Source organism: Miniopterus schreibersii (genome assembly GCF_964146895.1).
Source record: "Miniopterus schreibersii genome assembly, chromosome: 15".
Classification (NCBI taxonomy): domain Eukaryota; kingdom Metazoa; phylum Chordata; class Mammalia; order Chiroptera; family Miniopteridae; genus Miniopterus; species Miniopterus schreibersii.
Genome location: NC_138115.1, coordinates 21,218,628 through 21,237,941, shown reverse-complemented (window position 1 = coordinate 21,237,941; position 19,314 = coordinate 21,218,628). Strand labels below are relative to the sequence as shown.

The 19,314-nt window shown below is 46.0% G+C and overlaps 1 protein-coding gene across 1 annotated transcript in view; it reads right to left on the bottom strand.

Annotated features, from left to right (window-relative positions):
• Positions 1-18,844, bottom strand: part of IRAK2 (interleukin 1 receptor associated kinase 2) — a 52,734-nt gene extending 33,890 nt beyond the window's left edge. The window contains exons 1-2 of the mRNA XM_081159935.1: positions 18,676-18,844; positions 8,258-8,440 (exon numbers count right to left, since the gene is read on the bottom strand). Of these exons, the coding sequence (XP_081016061.1) occupies positions 8,258-8,440; positions 18,676-18,769 (277 nt within the window). The 5' untranslated portion in view covers positions 18,770-18,844. The remainder of the gene's footprint in view (positions 1-8,257; positions 8,441-18,675) is intronic.
• Positions 18,845-19,314: the final 470 nt, after the last annotated feature.

Genomic DNA, 19,314 nt, shown 5'->3' with positions numbered 1-19,314 from the left:
ACTTCAACAGCTGCTAAAATGACTCATCCTTCCCCATTCACTCATTTGTCGTGTTAGGGACGGTGGATGTCATTAGTTATCAAAACTGACATGACCCTGACATTAAGCTAGCTAAACAAGAGATATCTAATTATAAACTGGAATGGGTTCTATGCAGAAAACAAACTTGAGAAGAAAGGGGTACCTGACAGACTTACATATTATAGGGTGGCCATGGAAAAAGCCTTCTGTGGACAGATATCATTTAAGCATAGATCCAAACGATGAAAAAGATTCATTACGGCAAGAATGCAAGGGAGTTGGGGAGGGAGCAGCATTCTAAGGAGAGGGAATAGCATATGCAAAGGTCCTGAGGCAGAAAAACAGCTTGGTGTATCCCCTCAAATGAAGGATGACCCTAGTGGCTGAGTTGAATGAATGAGAGGGAAAGTGGCAGGTATAAGGTGAAAGAGCTGGGCAAGGATTAGACCATGGAGACTTTGTAGGCCATGGTTAGGTAGAACCTTATCATAATCCCCCTTGAATTGAGGTAACCTGTAGCTGAGACAGTGCTTACCAAATAGTCATTTGCTCCCTCTCATAACCCAGCCTCCCTTGTAATTAGACTGGGGTCATGTGACTGGTTCTGGCCAATGGATTTTAAGTGGAAATGCTATAGTCACTTCTAGATAAAGCAATTAATAGCTAGTGAGCCTCTTTCATCTGTCCCTTCCCCTGCCACAGTGACCCTGGAAGCCATTTGTTCCAGATGGCATTGCCAGTAACAAGGATGCATGAGGCAGCACTGGACTTGGAGAAATCAATCTTTGTTGTATTGAACAACTAAGATCTCAGGGTTTATTTCTCTGTGACTGCAACATAACCTAGCCTATCCTGATTAATGGATAATCTTAATATGTGTCTAAAACTTGCAACCCAGAGGAGTCTAGTTACAAAAGCTTAGCACAGAGTAGGAGTTCAGTAAATGACAGTGCCTTTCCCTCCAGCTCTTACCTTTCCTCTCTAAAACATTGGGGACTGGTTTAGATGTATTGCACATACCCCTCTGTTCATTCTCACACTACCCCCAAGAAACCCATAGTGATTAGAGCCTCACTCTTTTCCAATGGAATAACTAATGGGTGGAAGGAAAATCAGGGGACCTGTCCTGGGCCACAGAGCAATAACTTTAGAAAAACCTCACCATCTCTTACGTTTTGAAGCTTCCCAGTTTACAAAAAAAGGCTAATATCTATATCTATTTTTCAGAGGGGGAGGTGAAACTTGATGCCATCTAGTGACCTACCCCAGTAGAAGTTAAGGTCAAATGAACCTGAGTTCCCTCTCTGGCCCATTACTTACTATGTGGCTTTGGGCATGTTAGTCAACCTCTGAGCCTCAGTTTCCTCATCTATAAAATGGAGATAACAAGATTTGTGAGATAAGATGCTTGCCTGGCATATATTAGATGCTAAATCCAAGTTATGACTAGAACCCAGATACACTGACTCCTAACCTGGCAGGTCTTGGCCCAACACAGTGCTACCTCCAGTGGGAAGTCCCTAGTGGCCTTAGGGTCTGATTCCTATCCGTGTTTTATTGTTCCCTGGTAGTTGGAAAGGGGCAGATGTTGGAAAAGCTTCTAAGGGAGCAAACACAGGAGCCCTGTCTGGCCCTTGCAACAGTTCAGCCTCTTCAGGACAGAAAGAGTTTATCTCTGTTTCACTTTAGGCAGCAGCCAAAAATTCCCCACTCAATGAGAACTCAGCTCCAAGAGGGAAATGACTTTGGATGAAGTGCCAAACCAAAAGTTAGAAACTGTCAAGGTTGCACAACCAAGAAAAGACTACATAAAAATTGAGAAACTTAAGACTCCCAGGAGGATGGTAGCAGTAGATGAGAAGATAAACCTCGGTGACCTCCCAAATCCTTTCAGATTCCAGAAGCTCCTGGCTCTCCTACTCAGCTGATACCTGGAGCCACCCAAGCCCCCATTCCACACAGTGGCCAGTATAACAGGATACTCCCCAGGTACAAGCCCTCCAAAATCTTCCCTCAGCTCCTGGTGAAAGCAAACTGGACCACAGCCTGTGCAACTCTGGGAGGCCTGACCCTGCCCTCTCCCAGTCTCAGCCCACCACACTCCTGTTGTCCTCTAGCTGAGGGAGGCCTCCATGACCTCTCTTTGGGTCCTTAAACATGCTCCTTCCTACCACCAGGCCTTTGCACATGCTGTCCCCTTTGCCTAGAAATGCCTATGCTGTACCTCACTTTGGCTGGGCCCACTCATCCTTTGAATGGAGACTTCAGTTTCACTTCTTCAGGGAAGCTTCCCCTGATGAGATCAAATCTTCCCCTCTCCCCCTCTCCTACCTATCTGCCCACCCAACCTACACTTGTGCTTTGGGCACCCACAATGCGGTGAGTTATGTGTCCCCCTGTCATCACCCACACTGGACTGCAAGCTCCCTGAGGTCTGGGACCTCGTCTGTGTTTTCATTGCTGTGTTCCCAGTGCCCAGCACATAGCAGACACTTGATAAGTACTTCTTTAGTTCATGACTGAGTCACTTGCCCAGCTCTGTGTATCTAACTCCCCATGCGGAGGAAGGAGAGAGGGTTTCACCTCCCAGGTGAGGCACACCTGGTTTCTAGCCTCCATCCTCAGACCTAGAGGCATCTGATCCCAACCATCAACAGGCTCAGCTCCTAGGCCTGCCTTCGGTAGCATTTAACTAGCTCCATAGCTCAGCAGTGAAGGTAGATAAACTGTCTTTAGCTGGAGGCCACAGCTCTGACACTTTGGCCTCTCCCTTGATTCCAGCTCCTAAGCCCCAGATGATGACAGAGGCTCTGAAGCCTGGCAGTCTGGGAAAGTCCCTTTTAGGGTTAGGACTCTCTTCACTTCCCACTTCAGATGAGGCCACAGAGAATAATGAACCGGGGGGACGGGACAATCCTCCAAATGCCTATCCCCTCCCCAAACCCCCAATACGGAGCCAGAAGTTAGAGAAGCAATGGTTCTTAAACCTTCATCTACATCAGAGCCAGCAGCACCCCTGGAGGTTCTGAATCAGCAGATGAGGTGAATTTGCATTTCTAACAAGTTCCCAGGTACTGCTGATGACTAGAAATCTGGGAAACACACCTAGAGAATCACTGGTTTCCTGAGAACAAGGGGCTGGCCAGATGGACCAAGCAAAGGACTTACTCCCCTAGCAGAAGGGACCTTTTACAATTCCTTTCAGACAGACTTGTCAACTACTTTAACAAGTACTACAGGGTGTTTCTCATTTCAAATGAGAGTTTTAATTGACTTCCTGTACAGATTCCAGCACTGAAAGTGCAGACTGCGCATCACCCACAGATGCAGGGTCATGAGCTAAAAGGAAGGAACTGATGAGGACTCCAGACCTGTATCCTTGGGGAAAGGGTGAGCATGTTTTCTCTGTGGGAAGACAGGTGTATGTGAATATCTGGGTGGCCCAAGGGGGAAGATTGTAGGGAGACTGCTACCCCTCCAGTATTTATTACCTTCTCTTCTAGAGTAATAGAAGCTTTAGTTGTGCACATAACCTCCCAGCTGAAGATTGCATTTCCCAGCCTCCCTTGCAACTAGGTGTGATCATGTAACTAGGTCCTGGCGAATGACTTGTAAAGGGAAGTTAGGTGTGCAGCTTCCCGGGCACACCCTTCTTGCTGGCTAGAATGTGCACATGGAGGGCACCAGGTAGTAATCTCAAGTATGAGTTGGCAGCCAGGTGTCCAAGATGGCAGAGCAATGAAAAAGCTAGAACCTGATCCTCTGCATCACTGAACTGCCCTATTGAGGCAGGTTAGTAAGAAGCTAGGAAAGTTCCTGGGCAAGAAAAATGAGGAAACTGTGACAGATAGCTGAACAAACTGACTGAGCAATTTATAGCCAGATACAAAAGGCCACCAGGGTGGAAAGCCCCAGGTGCCTAAAAACAGGCAAAACTGGTGCCGGACCTTGCCCTCATGGTGGCCCTTCCTCCTGCCACATCACTGGTCATGTGGTTTAGGCCTCCTGACCTTTCCTCCCTAGAGATAACATCTAGGCCTCAGTTCTATTTCAGCTCCAAGCCCCAAAAAGCAGCAAAACCAGGAAGGCAATACTAGGACCAACTGAAATGACTAATAACCCCCTGCCCTGGTGCTGACCAATCAGTGGAGACCATGACCCTGAAAGCACAGACCTGGAAAAGCTGATGAATATTCTATTGAGATCCTTCCCTAAGACCTCCCTTAAACACCCAGGCTTTAAAAATCTCAAGAGTCCCAGGCTGCTCTCTCCCTCCCAGGAGCAAGCCCATGCCCTTCCCTTCCTCCTCTATATCCCCCAGAGGTGTGCATCTCCTAAACTCTAAGGAACCCCATGAGACCGAAGACCAGGGGAGCAGCGGGCAGTGGCAGCTCATCCCTGGCTAACCCCCTGAACCTGTCTCCAAGGCCCCCTTTTCTCTGACTTTCCAGTGAGCTAACAGCAGCCCCACCTCGGTTCGTTTCTTTCCTATAACATTTCTAGAGAGCCAAAGCAGCCCCACCTAGCCTCCTGTTGCTTCTTCTTTCCTAAGCCCTTCCTTGTTTCACTGTCCCAACTTTAATAAATGTACTCTCAAAATCACCTGGACTCAAGTGTTGCAAAATCCTTCCTGCACAGTCAAGAATCTGTATGCACTACAGGCTGGCCAGAGGCAGACCCGATCCAGCCGCCTGGTCTCTTTTCTGTAACACAGGAGAGAAAAATGAACTGTCTGTCTTATGTAAGTCACTGTAGTCTGCCCTTAGTAACAGCGTGAACCTAGAATGCTAATACAGGAGACCACCAGGAAATGGCCACAAGAATAAAACAGGGTTGACACTGGCAGGCAGATTTGCTAGACGATGGACCAGGTAGCTGGGTAATAAGCCTTCTGTACTAATTCTAATTCTTAGGACATTTAATGTTTGACAAAGTGAGTAACAATGGTCTTGGCAATTAAGGCCAAGAAAATATCAAGGAACAGAGACCCACATGCCAGCTCTTCACACAGTCAGACCAGCAACCACACGCAGTACAAGATTTCAAAAGACTTGATGCCTGTGTGGTCCCCAACAGCTACCACACATCACCTTTCAGTTCAGGCCCAACCTTCAGGAGGTCTCTGATAATACAAATAATATGACCTGGAGCCTTAGTTCTCTGAGGAAGCCACTTTAGCTCTAGGACTTGGGGGGGGGGGGCGGGTTGCCAAACACCATTTTACTCAAATCTATGTAAAGCCCTTAAGTGGTAGACAGAAGTCAGGTTCTCAAACTGCCCAAGGCAGCTGAGCAAGCTCATAAACTATCTTCAACCAGCACATGCAAAATAAGGTTTAATTAATGCTACTGTTACCGGAAAGGGGACCTGGCCCCTGCTGGTAGTGTTTGGGTTCTTGACTCCCTGCGGGAAATATTTTATAACACCAGTCCAGGTGAATTTTTAAAGGACATTTATTGAAGCTGGGGACAGTGAAACAAGAAAGGGCCTAGATTAACAGAAGAACTTGGTGGGGAAATGAGCCTAGGCTGGTCTGCTTTGACTCACCAAGAAATCAGAGAAAATGGGGCCTTGGGAACAGGTTCAGGGGGTTTGTCCAGGATGAACCGCCACTGCCTATTGTTGCCCAGGTTGTGAGGTGCATGCCTGTGGGGAAAGAAGTGGGTGGGGACATGCTCCTGGGAGGGAGAGAGTATTCTCTGGTTGGGGAGAAATGCTAACCATTTACTCTTTAAAAAAAACAAAATATATACATATACATACACATATTTACTTATTTATTTATTTATTTATTTGCCCTGGCCAGTTTGGCTCAGTGGTTAGAGTGTCAGCCCTTGGACTGAAGGGTCCCAGGTTTGATTCCAGCCAAGGGCATGTACCTCGGCTGCAGGCTTGCTCCCGGCCCTGGTCCAGGCAAGTGCGAGAGGCAACCAATCGATGTGTCTTTCTCACATAGATGTTTCTCTCTCTCTCTCCCTTCTACTCTCTCTGAAAAGCAATGGAAAAAATACCCTCAGCTGAGGATTAAAATAAATAAATAAATAAATATATATATATATATATATATACACACACACACACACACACACACACACATATACATATGGTTACTAAGGGCAGACTACAGTGATTTACATAAGACAGGGTCCTTTTTTATTGATTTTCGGAGAGAGAGAAAGGGAGAGGGAGAGAGAAACATCAATGTGATTGGCTGCCTCCTGCACACCCCCTATTGGGGATCCGTTATAGAAAAGTAAGAAGCTAGGAAAATTTCAGGACAAGTGGAATAGGGAAACTGAGACATAATTAAACAGCAGTTTGTGGCTACCTAGTAAATCCTATCTTCCCTAAACCAAGGACACGTAAGAGTAAATGGTTTTCACTTCTCCCCAACTAGAGGGTAAATAGCTAAATCACCCAACTCCTGGAGACAGATAACAAAAATCCAGTTAAGTGCCATTTGCCAACCCCACCCAAGGACTGACAAATTAAAAGAATAAATCTCATTTTGGTATATCAGCGTAAAGGTGATGAATATTCTACTGATCTGCCCCTAAGACCTCCCCTAAACACCCAGACTTTAAAACCCCAGAAAATGAACGTCCCAATGTGCTCTCCCTCCAGGGAGCCCAGACCCCATGAGACTTGCAACCAAATGAGCAATGGGCAGCGTCAGCCTGTCCAGGGTGAACCCCCTGAACCATCCTCCAAGGCTCCCTTTTCTCTGACTTCCCAGTGAGCCAGAGCAGCCCAGCCTGGGCCCTCCCATTGCTTCTTCTAATCTAAGCCCCTCCTTGTTTCACTGCCCTAAGTATATTTTTGCTGCTGTTAATAAATTCTTGCTTTCTTTTCTACACTTTGTCTCTTGATTGAAATCTTTCCCTCAAGAAGACAAGAGCTTCCCGGCCTGGCGTGGCCCAGCGGTTGAGCGTCAACCTAGGATCCAGGCGATTCCCAGTCAAGGCAAATTCCTCAGGCAATTTGAATTCCCAGTCGGGGGCTTGCAGGAGGCAGCTGATCAATGACTCTCTCATCACTGATGTTTCCATCTCTCTCTCTCTCCTTTCCTCTCTCTGAAATCAATAAAGAAATATTTTTTTAAAAAAAAGAAGACAAGAACTGAGGTCTCCTCATCTCTCACCGGTAACAGATCAGGCCAATCCGGGCATCTGCCCTGATCTGGAATCAAACTGGTGACCTTCTGGTGCATGGGGGGACACACTGAGCCACACCAGCCAGGGCCAAACCATTTACTCTGAACTGCCATTGGTTTAGGGAAGATAGGATTTACTAGATGGCTACAAACTGCTTGGTATCTACGTTTTTCTGGCTGCAAGCTGCTGTTTATCTGTCTCGATTTCCCTCTTCCACTTGCCAAGGAATTTTCCTAGCTTCTTACTATCCTGCCTCACTACAATTAGGGAAGGGAAACCTGCTTTGACCAGTTGAAATACAGGAACTTAAAATGCTTCACACAACCCCTCAAGATTCACCTTCAAAAAGTGACAAATTTATAGCACTTTTTTATTCTGGAGGGGGAAAAAGATACAGAAAGGGGAAGTGTCTTGCCTAAGGACTCAAAGCAATAGTAAAAACACAACCAAACTCCCAAAACAAAAGAACAGCCAGGGTATTTGTGGATGTGGAAATAGGCTTTAATCTCTTTTCCTCGGGCAATTTGAATCAGCAAGGCTAAGGGGAAGAGAAAGAGGCTTGGGGAGCAAAGGTTGGTTCTCACAGCCCTGAGAGGACAGAGGCATGTGGAACAGGAAAGCAGGGGTCTGAGTAAAGTTCTACGCAAAAAGAGAAGTGGACAGGCAAAATGTCAGTGTTTCCTGAAAGCCCAAACTCTGTGTTCTTTGACGTTCCCATGAGAAAAGCAAAGAGTAAGGGCTCTGGATCCAGACAGCCTGGGTGTGACCTCCATCTCCACCCGTGACCAGAGATAACCCCTGTGACTAATTTCTTAGCTGGATGGTAAACTCTTTCATTTAAAAATTTTTAAATTGTCATTGCCAACTATGTTTCAAGTTGTCCTAGCAGGGTATTGGGAAAAGTTTTCAATCAGCAATAATTGTGCCTCAGATAAATAGAGCGTTGGTTATGATGCTGCCACTGAGCAAAGCTCATTCAATTTTTTTTAAGATTCAAAAAGGTTTTAAGGCCAGACAGTGCGTGCAGCTCCTGCTGACACATGCTGGAGGGTCAGCCGTGCGGGGCCACCTTGGTTACTTACAGTTCAGGATGATCTGGGCGGCGCGGTAGAGCTCCAGGTGGCACAAAAGGTCCAGCAGCTGCTGGACGGTGGCCTGCCGCATCCCCCACCACCACAACAGCTCCCGGGTGATGCTCACGCCCTGCACTCGCTCCATGGACTTGATCTTCCGCAGCTGGGTCAGGTCTGTGATCACATAGGAGGCTAGAAGGCAAGTGAGAGGGTCTGTTTAGTGTTAGAGAAGCAGTCCCTCCATGAGAGGGTCAGCGTGCTAGCCGGACTTTGTCCATAATATTCTCCCCATCGGCCCCCCTACCATACCTGAAATTCCACCATCAGCTGGGGTCCACAGGCAGTGCAAGATATAATGCTGATTCCATTTAGTGCCCACGGGGACCAGCACATTACCACTTGAACTTAAACAGCAACTTTGTTGCAACACAAGACTTTGAAGACAGACCACTGGATGTGAGGGTCAGGGGCCTTGAGCTTTAGCTGCTTATTTGCTCTGGGCAAGTCACTTTCCCCATGGGGCCTGTTTCCTCTACTGTAACAGCGGGGCAACAACTTTGCCCGTCTCCCCTTGTAGAACAGAAGCCCTTTATAGTTTATGTGTTCTGTTCACTATTAGACCCCCCAGAACAGAGAACAGTGCCTGGAACGGAGTGGTGGCAGGGCCAGGACTTGGGCAGGGGAGGTACCTAAGGGGAAAAAATTTGAAGGGCTCATTCTTAGGGCCAATCATGCACTTGAGACAGGCTAGAAAGCCAGAACAAGTTGAATAGGAAAACTGCCAAGAAGTTTCCAGCCAGCTAGTAAATCGCAATTAAAGTAAATAGTTCCCACTTCTCCTCCCCAACCAGAGGGTAAATAGCTTAAATCACCCTATTCTGGGAAATAGATAACAGAAAATTCAGTTAGTGCCATTTGTGCCAACCACGCCCAAGGATGGATGGAAGTCTGGGAAATAAATCTCATTTTGGTGCGTTAGCATAAAGCTGATGAATATTCTATTGAGATCCTCCCCTAAACTCCCAGCCTTGAGGGTTCAAGACAAAGGACCTAGCATGCTCTCCCTCTAGGGAGCACCCCTGTACCTTTCCCTTTCCCCCCTTCTCCTCCCACCAGGCGCATTACCCTTGCCTTTCTCTCTCCTAAGCTCCCAAGGGCCCTTCTTTTGCTTTGTAACTTGTTTCCTGAGCCTACGCAGTCCAGCAGGCTCACTTCTACTCCTCTGTAACTTTCTAGATAAACTTCTTCTGTTTTTCTTTTTTTTCATATGTCTTTATTGATTTCAGAGAGAAGGAGGGAGAGGGAGAGACAGAAACATCAACAATGTGAGTCACTGATGGGCTGCTTCCTGCACGCCCCCGACTGGGGATCGAGCCTGCAGCCCAGGCATGTGCCCTGACTGGGAACTGAACCTCGATCTCCTGGATCCTAGGTCGATGCTCAACCGCTGAGCCACGCCAGCTGGGCTAGATAAACTTCTTATAATTTTAGTTCCTGGCTCTGAATTCTTTCTTTGCTGAACTCAAGAACCGAGGTCTAACTTCACCAGCAACAACTGGTGCCATTTCGCTGCCAACATCACTGGTAACACTTGCTGCACCTGAAGAGTAGGTGCTTCCTTATGCCTCCTTAAATTTTACCGTGAGCATCTCATTCTCACCCCTTAAGTCCCAGCCCTGGCAGGGGAAATGTGAATGACTGAATGAATGAGTCAGCCCACCATGGCCCACCATCCTCACAGGACTGTTAGAAGAATCGAGAGCGCCTGTGATCTAAAAGCATGTTGCCAGCTCTGAAGCACTGTACAAAATTTGCGGGGGACTACCATCGGCAATAATTAAAGTAATGCATTCCTTTTCATTTTTTATAATAAAGTTCATGGTTATTCACTGAAGAAAACTTGGGAAATACGGGGGGAAAACTAACAAAAAAAGTTACATAGCATCCTATTAGGGCACTCTCCCTTCTGAACCCCACCCTCATACACACACACATAGGTGTGGTTCTGTAAGACTGTAAGATTTTGCAGCCTGCTCTTATTTAACTTTATTCCATAGCGTCTTCCCAGTTGTTACAAGCTCTTCATAAATGGCTTTTTTGAATGGTCACAAAGTATTCCGCTGAGTTTACTGAAGAGAGAAAGGCATTTTATTTAACTAGAAACAAAATAATCACCCTTCAGTTCTAGGGTTTCAGAAATCACAGAGCAAGAATCTACGTGAAGCCCAGCCAGGTGTGGCTCAGCGGTTGAGCATCGAGCTAGGATCTAGGAGATCGAGGTTCCATTCCTGGTCAGGGCACATGCCCGGGTTGTGGACTCAATCCCCAGTGAGGGGGCGTGCAGAAGGCAGCTGACCAATGACTCTTTCATCACTGATGTTTCTATCTCTCTCTCTCCCTCTTCCTTCCTCTCTCTGAAGCCGATAAAGATATATTAAAAAAAAAAAAAGAAAAAAAAAATCTACATGAACATCAAGTCATTCATTCATTCATTCATTCATTCATTCAACAAAATATGATTGAGCACTACTGTGCTCCAGGTCCGAGACAAGCTCTAGAGATCCTGTGATGGGTACGCCAGAGCACATGGAGCTTTTCTGTTTGAAAAATACAAACATAAGCAAACTGAGTGAGGAAGGGGAGACAAAAGATGAAGCCCAGAAAAACATAACTAAGGGTCTTGAACTCTGGACTAGGGGTTTGGACCTGATTCTAACAGCCACGGATACCATGTTAGACCTCAGAGCCAGGAAGGGCATGATCATGTTGCACAATCTCCTCTCCTCTGAAGGAATGTGAAAGGTTGTGACAGCTTCCTGCACACAGAACGCCTCCATAAAAGCGCCCTGTTAGGATGGAAAGTTCCTTGAATTACAACTTTAGTCACTGGAAACCCCAGGCCAGATTCCAGGACAGTAGGAAGTGATGTCAGCAGGGTCAGGGGCTGCTTCCAGCTGCAGAGAGAAAAGAGCAGAGGGAAGCTACTGTTCACACCTCTCTGGGAGCAGCATGATTTCATGAGAAAATAGAACCACAGGGCTGCCCCTGGAACTCCGCAGCTGTGAGAACTCAAACATGGCCCTTAGCCTCTGTGGGCTGCATTTCCTCACAGGCAACACAGAAGAAAAAGGAATTAAACTTTAAGGTGCCTTATAGTTTGGACATTTTAACTCCGTGAAAGTGATGTATCTTAAGGTTTTGACCTAGCAGCACCTAACCACACCTTTAAAACGCGGTCCAAACAAGACATGGATCTTGGGGGGATAAGGGAATTGCCGAGGGCTCTGTTCCACCCATGCCTCTTTTCTCCATACACACAGATAACAGAACATTTGGAAAATGGGAGAAAATCAAAGTCCCCATGATGTCCCACTAGGAAGATCCCAAGAAAAGCACTGCTTACACTTTTGCTTCTAATCTTCCAGAGTTTCCTATAAATATAAAAATATGTGCTTACGTCAGCAGGACAGTACAATGGCGGCCCAGGCCCAGACTTTGGATTCGGAGGCCTCGGTTCAAATCCTATCTCTGCTACTTACTTGCTATGTGCTTGGGGAAGGCCCTTCGCCTCTCCCTGTGCCTCAGTTTCCTCATCTGCGAATGAGGCTGCCTCAGAGGCTGTTGAGAGGATTAGGTTATAAGTACAGAAACACTTGGAACAGTGGTTGGCACATGATGAATGAGGCATGAATGTTATCTGTAATTGTTAAACCATCTACACTCTGTGAAAACCTGTTTTTATCCCCGCCGATTAACACCATGTAGAGACCATCCGTCCAGGTCTGAGTTCCAGAATCCTGCAGGAGTTTTACCTGATGTGGTAGAAAAGCTTGCCCTTCTTCAAAGCCCTCTGGAGCAGACCTGGCACAGCCTCCTGAAATGACACAACTAGGCTCAAATGCCCCTTGTCTGGTTGAGAGAAGGGGAAAGTGCTAAGGACTTTCCCCATCATCATGTCCCCTAAGCCTCTCAGCAACTCATCCCCATTTTACAGATGAGAAAACTAAAGGCTGAGAGAGACAGTCACTTGCCTGAAGTCACACAGCTGGGCAGGGACAAAGCAGGGCTGCACACAAAGGCTGGTACATGCATGAGTGAGAGAGATGGGGAGGGGTCCAACAAAGGAACCCTGCCCCTGGGTCCCTCAAGATACAACCGGGGTGGGTGAAGTTGCAAAAAGCCTGTTTTCTTCCAAGGGCAAACATGGATGCAGCTGCAAAAACAGGGAAATGTACAGGGGCAACCATGTTCTCTGCCAAGAACTGTCAAATCCAAAAAGCATGCATATTTGTGGCTGTGTGGTTTTGAGTCACTTTAAGGATCTTCCCACACCCATGCCCCAGGACCACAATCAGCCCTAAGGGACTTATCTCTTCTAAAATGATTTGCAGCCCTGGCTGGGTGGCTCAGTTGGTTGGAGCATCGTCCCATGTAATGAAAGGTTGCAGGTTCTATTCCTGGTCAGGGCATATACCCAGGTTCGATCCAGGTCAGGGCATGATTGGAAGGCAATTGATGCATGTTTCTCTCTTACGTTAATGTCTCTCTTCCTCTCTCTCCTATCCTCTCTAAAATAAATAAAAACATATCCTCAGGTGAGGATTAAAAAGAAATTTTTTAAAAATAAAAAGCACCAACCAATTGAGCTACTCCAGTACGGCAATTAAGGGTTTTAAAATGAGATTGTCCTGGGTTATATGAGTGGGCCCAATGTAATCACAAGGGTCCTTCTCCCTCTCCCCTTTTTATTGAATTTATTGGGGCGACACTGGTTAACAAAATTATACAGGTACAAGGGTCCTTCTAAGAGGGAAGCAGGAGTGCCAGATTCAGAGAAGATACGAAGACAGAAGCAGAGGTCAGAGAGAGACCTGACAATGCTATGCCGTTGGCTTTGAAGGAAGGGGCCACGAGCCACGGGATGCAGGCAGCCTCTAGAAGTTAGTAAAGGCAAAGAAATGGATTCTTCCCCAGAGCCTCCAGAAAGAACACAGCCCTGCCAACCCCTTGGTTTTAGGACTTCTGACCTCCAGAATTGTAACATAATACATCTGTGCTGTTCTTAAACCATTAAATATATGGTAATTTGTTACAGTAGCAAGAGGAAACTAATAAAGACTAGAAAGCCAGTCATGGGGAACAGAGCTGGAAGAATGTCCCAGACAGAGGCAACAAGTGCAGAGGCCTTGAGTCTGGACCAAGGTGGCCAGTGTGGCTGGAGCAGGGTGAACAAGAGGGTGTGAGAGAAGAGGTCAGAATCTGTGGGGTCAGATTGTGTCAGACTGGGCAGGCCTGGTGAGGAGTATGGATTATATTCTAAACCACAATGACAAGCTTCTTAGGACTTTGAGCAATTCTGGTGTCTCCAGGTCCCAGAAAGTTAGAGGGAGTCCCCAAAGAGGATGTACAAAGGGCCAATATGCACATGAAAGATCAATATCATTAGTCATTGGGGAATACAAATCAAAACCACAGTGAGATACCACATCACAGCTGCTCCAATGGCTAGAATCAAAAAGACAGACAATAACAAGTGTTGGTGAAGATGTGAAGAAACTAACCCTCATACAATGCTGGTGGGAATGTAAAATGGTGCAGTCACTTTGGAAAACAGTCTGGTAGTTCCTCAAAATGTTAAACATAGAGCAACCCTATGACTCAGTAATTCCACTCCCAAGATATCTACCCAAGAGAAATGAAAACATATGTCCACACAGCCCAGATGGTGTGGCTCAGTGGTTGAGCATCGACCTATGATCCAGGAGATCATGGTTCGATTCTGGGTCAGGGCACATGCCTGGGTTGCGGGCTCGACCCCCAGTGGGGGACATGCAGGAGGCAGCTGATCAATGATTCTCTCATCATTGATGTTTCTTTTTTTTTTTCTTTTATTTATTTATATATATCTTTATTGATTTCAGAGAGAGGAAAGGCGAGGGAGAGAGAGAGACAGGAACATCAATGATGAGAGAGTCATTGATCAAGCCCACAACCCGGGCATGTGCCCTGACCGGAAATCGAACCCCGACCGCCTGGATACTAGGTCGATGCTCAACCGCTGAGCCACGCCCGGCCGGGCTGATGTTTCTATCTTTCTCTCTCCCTTCCTCTCTGAAATCAATAAAAACATATTTAAAAAAAACAAAAACATATGTCCACACAAAAACTTGCACATGAATGTGCACAAGAGCATCATTTACAATAGCCAAAAAGTGGAAAGCAGCCAAATGCCCATCAACTAATAACTGGGTAAATAAAATGCAGTATATCCATACCATGGAATATTATTCAGTAATAAAAAGAAATTAAACACTGATCACACTACACCATGATGCACCTTGAAAACATGCTAAATGATTGAAAGAAGCAAGTCACAAAGAACCCCATATTGTATGATCACATCTCTATATAATGTCCAGATTAGGCAATGCCTAAAGCAGGGAGAAACAAGAGCTATGTGTGGGAATGCAGGGATGACAAGGGGTACAGGGTTTCTATTGGGGGTGATTAAAATGTTCTAAGGCTGACTGTGGAGAGGGATACACAACTCTGCATATACTAAATGCCACCAAACTGCACATTTTTTTTAATCTCCCACAATGATATTTATTACATTAACTTTTCTAGGAAAAATAAGTAATAAGATCAATAACCGAATTCACATTAACAAGGTTTCATGTTGATCCATTAACCAATTTGAAAAAAAAAAAAAAGCCATATTGATCAAAGGGATTAAAAGTAAAAAGCACTTTTTCCTTGCTACATATAGTATTTTTTAACACAATGGCTCTAAAACTCCAAACAGATATTAGATGCAAAATCCAACTACAGGACTCTCATTTTAATTAAGACTACAACATGGACTTCTCTCTTAAAATTTTAAAGGTATTTTTATACAGTTACTTAAAAAACAAATACTTTAACTATTGGACTGAAACTGAAAATACATCTGTGAGAATTATACTCCACAGTAAATACTTTTGTACTGAATTCTCATGTCACTTAGAACCTTAACCTAGTCTAGACATTTTTGAGATAACTTACAACTATCACTTTTTGGAGACATTTTTTGGTACTTCAGTCAAGTGCTGAGGAAATTTTATCCTAAAATCTAAGGTCTAGAGTTTTAACTTCAACACTCCCATCCTTGGGTAACACAATTATGAATACTCAGAAATCCAGATACCTCTGGTGGTGATTCATCAGCCTGTGTGGATCATCAACATTTCAGAGCTATGCCTGATAAGTGACATTTGAAAAAGACTAATATAGCAGTAGCAGAACTTACAGTCCTGAAACCATCTAAACTCACCTTTAGGTTTTATATTTACAGCACTGTCCAGGAGAAATTAAAGATGAACTGTACACATCATTTATTTTTTAATATTGAACGTTTCACGAGTTTGTGTGTCACCCTCACGGAAGGGCCATGCTAATCTTCTCTGTATTGTTCCAATTTTAGTGCATGTGCTGCTGAAGCGAGCCCTGGACTGTAAGTACACTTTAAATGAGTGAATTGTATGGTATGTGAATTATACCTCAATAAAGCTGTTTTTTGTTGTTGTTGTTTTATCTTTATTGATTTCAGAGAGAGGAAAGGAGAGGGAGAGAGAGACAGACAGAAACATCAATGACGAGAGAGTCATTAGGGATGGAGCCCGCAACCCGGGCATGTGCCCTGACCAGGAATTGACCCTCGATCTCCTGGATCCTAGGTCGATGCTCCACCGATGAGTCACGCCCGGCAGGGCAATAAAGCTGTTTTTAAAAAACCTCATAAGTGTGCCTTCTAAATTAATTTCCTAGAAATAGAAGTTGTTCTGGCATTCACAACTGAGGCCAACATGGAAAAAACTAGACGGAGTCTCTTACACAAAGTTTGTCCACTGCCCAGGAAACATTCAAAGCAGTTAAATCACAGATCACCCAAGCAAAGAAACACAGTGCAGTCTAGAAAGTCAGGCAGCAATAGGCATTCTCAGAGTTGCCCTGACAAGTGACCACAGACTGTCTCTAGGGAGAGGAGCAGGGAGGCTGAGGACCAGAAAGGAGAAAGATATTTACCTGCCTCTGTTACCTCTACCAGGTGTATTATTTACGTAATCTAGCCTAGTGCATTTGTTACTTTTATCCATTACAAATAATCAGTAAAAGTACACACTGAAAATAAATCCATGTTGCTAAAGAATATTGCTTGGCAAGAAGAAATAATTGTGATGTATTTTAAATTAAAAAAACACACAGACTATTACAATGTTCAAAATGATATGATTTTTGAAAAATGGTTACACATAAATAAATATGTTTAGAAAAAAGGCTAGAAGGCATAAAACACCTAACACTCTGGAGGCACATAGTAAGAAGCCAATGAATGTTTGCTACTGCTGTTCTTTTATTATTATTATTATTATTTTAATATATCTTTATTGATTTCAGAGAAAGGAAGGGAGAGAGAGAGACAGAAACATCAACGATGAGAGTCATTGACCGGCTGCCTCCTGCACGCCCCCTGACTGGGGATCGAGCCCACAACCCGGGCATGTGCCCTGACCGGGAATCGAACTGCGATCTCATTGGATCCTAGGTCGACACTCAACCACTGAGCCAGGCCTGGCCGGGCTTATTATTATTATTGATAACCAATATTAAAAATGGTTATCCCTGAGTGGTGGAATTTGAACTGTTTGTTTCCCACAGTATTTTGCAACAAGCATTTATTATTTTTGTTACTGGTTTAAAACAGAGTCTCTGAATCTCAGCATTACTGACACTTTGGGCTGGATAATTCTTTTAAGACTTTAAAAAATTGATTTTTAAAAAAATGTTTTTATTGATTTTAGAGAGAGCAGAAGGCAGAGGGAGAGAGAGAAACATTAGTTGCCTCCTGTATACCCCCTAAGCAGGGATTAAACCCTGAACCTGGGTATGTGCCCTGGTAGGGAATTGAACCACCAACTTTGTGGTGAACAGGGCAGAGCTCAACCAATTGAGCCACCCGGCCAGGGCTAAAAATTGATTTTGAGAGAGAAACATTGATGTGAGAGCAGAACATCGATTGGCTGCCTCCTGCACGCCCCCTACCAGAGATGGAGCCAAAACTCAGCAGGTGCCCTGGCGGGGAATCAAACCAGTGACGTTTCCTTGCGCAGGAAGACACCCAACCAACCGAGCCACACCTGCCAGGGTGGGCTGGTTAATTCTTTAGGGAGGGGGCTGTGCACTGTAGGATGCTGAGCAACATCCCGGCCTCTACCCACTGCATCTCCCTTGTTTTGACAATCAAAAATGTCTCTAGACATTGGCAAATGTTCCTAGCGGGAAAAATTGCCCCTGACTGAGAACCACTAGGTTAAAATATATATTATTTGCTCAAACTGGGTGAATAACACATTCATGTTCATCTCTCTCAACTGTATGTATACATATTATATGCTCTTGTAAAAGTGGTATATGGCATAATCTAAATTATAAAGAAAGGATAGATACCAATTTTAAAAATAAAATGGCATGACTGACACTAACTTAAAACATAAAACTAAGAATGATTATTATTAGCATTTCCTTACTACTTACAAGAATCTCTGACACTTAGGTGTCAGTTGTTTTTATACAATTTGTATTCCTTGGCTCTAGACAGGTCGCTCAGTTGCTTAGAGTGCCCCCCCCCCATACATCAAGGTTTTGGCACATACAAGAGGCAACCAGTGAATGCATAAATAAGTGGAACGACAAATTCATGTTTCCCTCTCTTCCTCCCTTCCTCTCAATCTCTAAAGTCAATTTTTAAAAAAATTTTTTTTTCATTCCTCAGTTTACAGATTAAGCAGCTGAGGCTCAGAGAGGTTAAGCAACTCACCCAACATCACCGGCTGGGATGGCGGACCTGGAATACAGACCACTACTTGGGAACCTGAGCCGCAGGCACAGCCCAGCCCTGAGCGCCAGCAGCGCCCGGCCGGCCACCCGGCGCAAACCAGCGGACACACCAAGGCGTCCCGGCGCCGCGGCGGGCAGGCGCTGCGCGCAAACACCATTCTGCCGCTCGGCCGGGCGCCCCTGGCAAGCGACTCTACCTCTCTAAATCCGCTTCCTCCTCTGTGAAGGGGGGTAAGAGAAATACGCGCTTTATAGGACTAGAGATAAAATGCTTACATCAGGGCCCAGCCCACGGGTAGCTTACAGAAGCCGCTCCCAGCTCTTACTATAAGCTTAACTGTAAACAGCCGGTCCTTACTGAGCGACGGCAGAAATCTTTAAAGATCACAAAACGCCTTCCAGACGCTCGCACCGGCGTCCAGAGAGGGGGCGCACAGCGAGCGCGGGGTCCGGGCGGCAGCGCGCAGCGCCCCTCGGGCGAGGACCCGCTTCACCCGAGGCGAGGAGCGGGCTTGGAGACCCGCCCGGGGGGTCGCTAAGGGGCCACTCACCGAAGTGCATCCAGTCCCACTCGCTGAGCGTGTCCATGTTGCGGCACAAGTCATCGAGGACCCAGGAGGGCAGCTGGTAGATGTAGCAGGTCATGGCCGGGCGGCCGCGCGGCGCAGAGGCTCCGGGAGACTGAGGCCGGCGCCGCCGGGACTCGGCTTCTCTACTCCCGGGCCGGCGGCCCCGCCTCCCGGGGAGTGGGCGGGGCCGGCGCTGCGCACCACCGCCCCCCAGCGGCGACGCGGGGAGCGACGCCGTCTGGCGGCTGGAACAGCTGCTGGGAAACCAGGATAGGAGCTGGGAGGGCAAACTGAGGCCCCAGCGGACGGGAGGCCCAGCGAAGGCCGCCCCGGAATTCCGAGGCAGTCCTACGAGGCCTTCTGACTCCACTTCCAGTGTTTTTGGTGCTCTGCCACGAAAAATTCGTTCAACAAATATTCTGTTAATTACGCACTATATGACAGGCCCTGTTCTAGGTGTGGGAGGTAACATAAGTGGAGAAAACCTATAAAAGTCTTTGCTTTCACGGGGCTTACGCTCTAGATGGGGGTGGTGGAGAGGAAACTGCAATAACTAGTAAAAACACTAAGTTATGTAGTAGGTTAAAAGGTAGTAAGTGCTGTTGCCAAAACAAAAAAGGA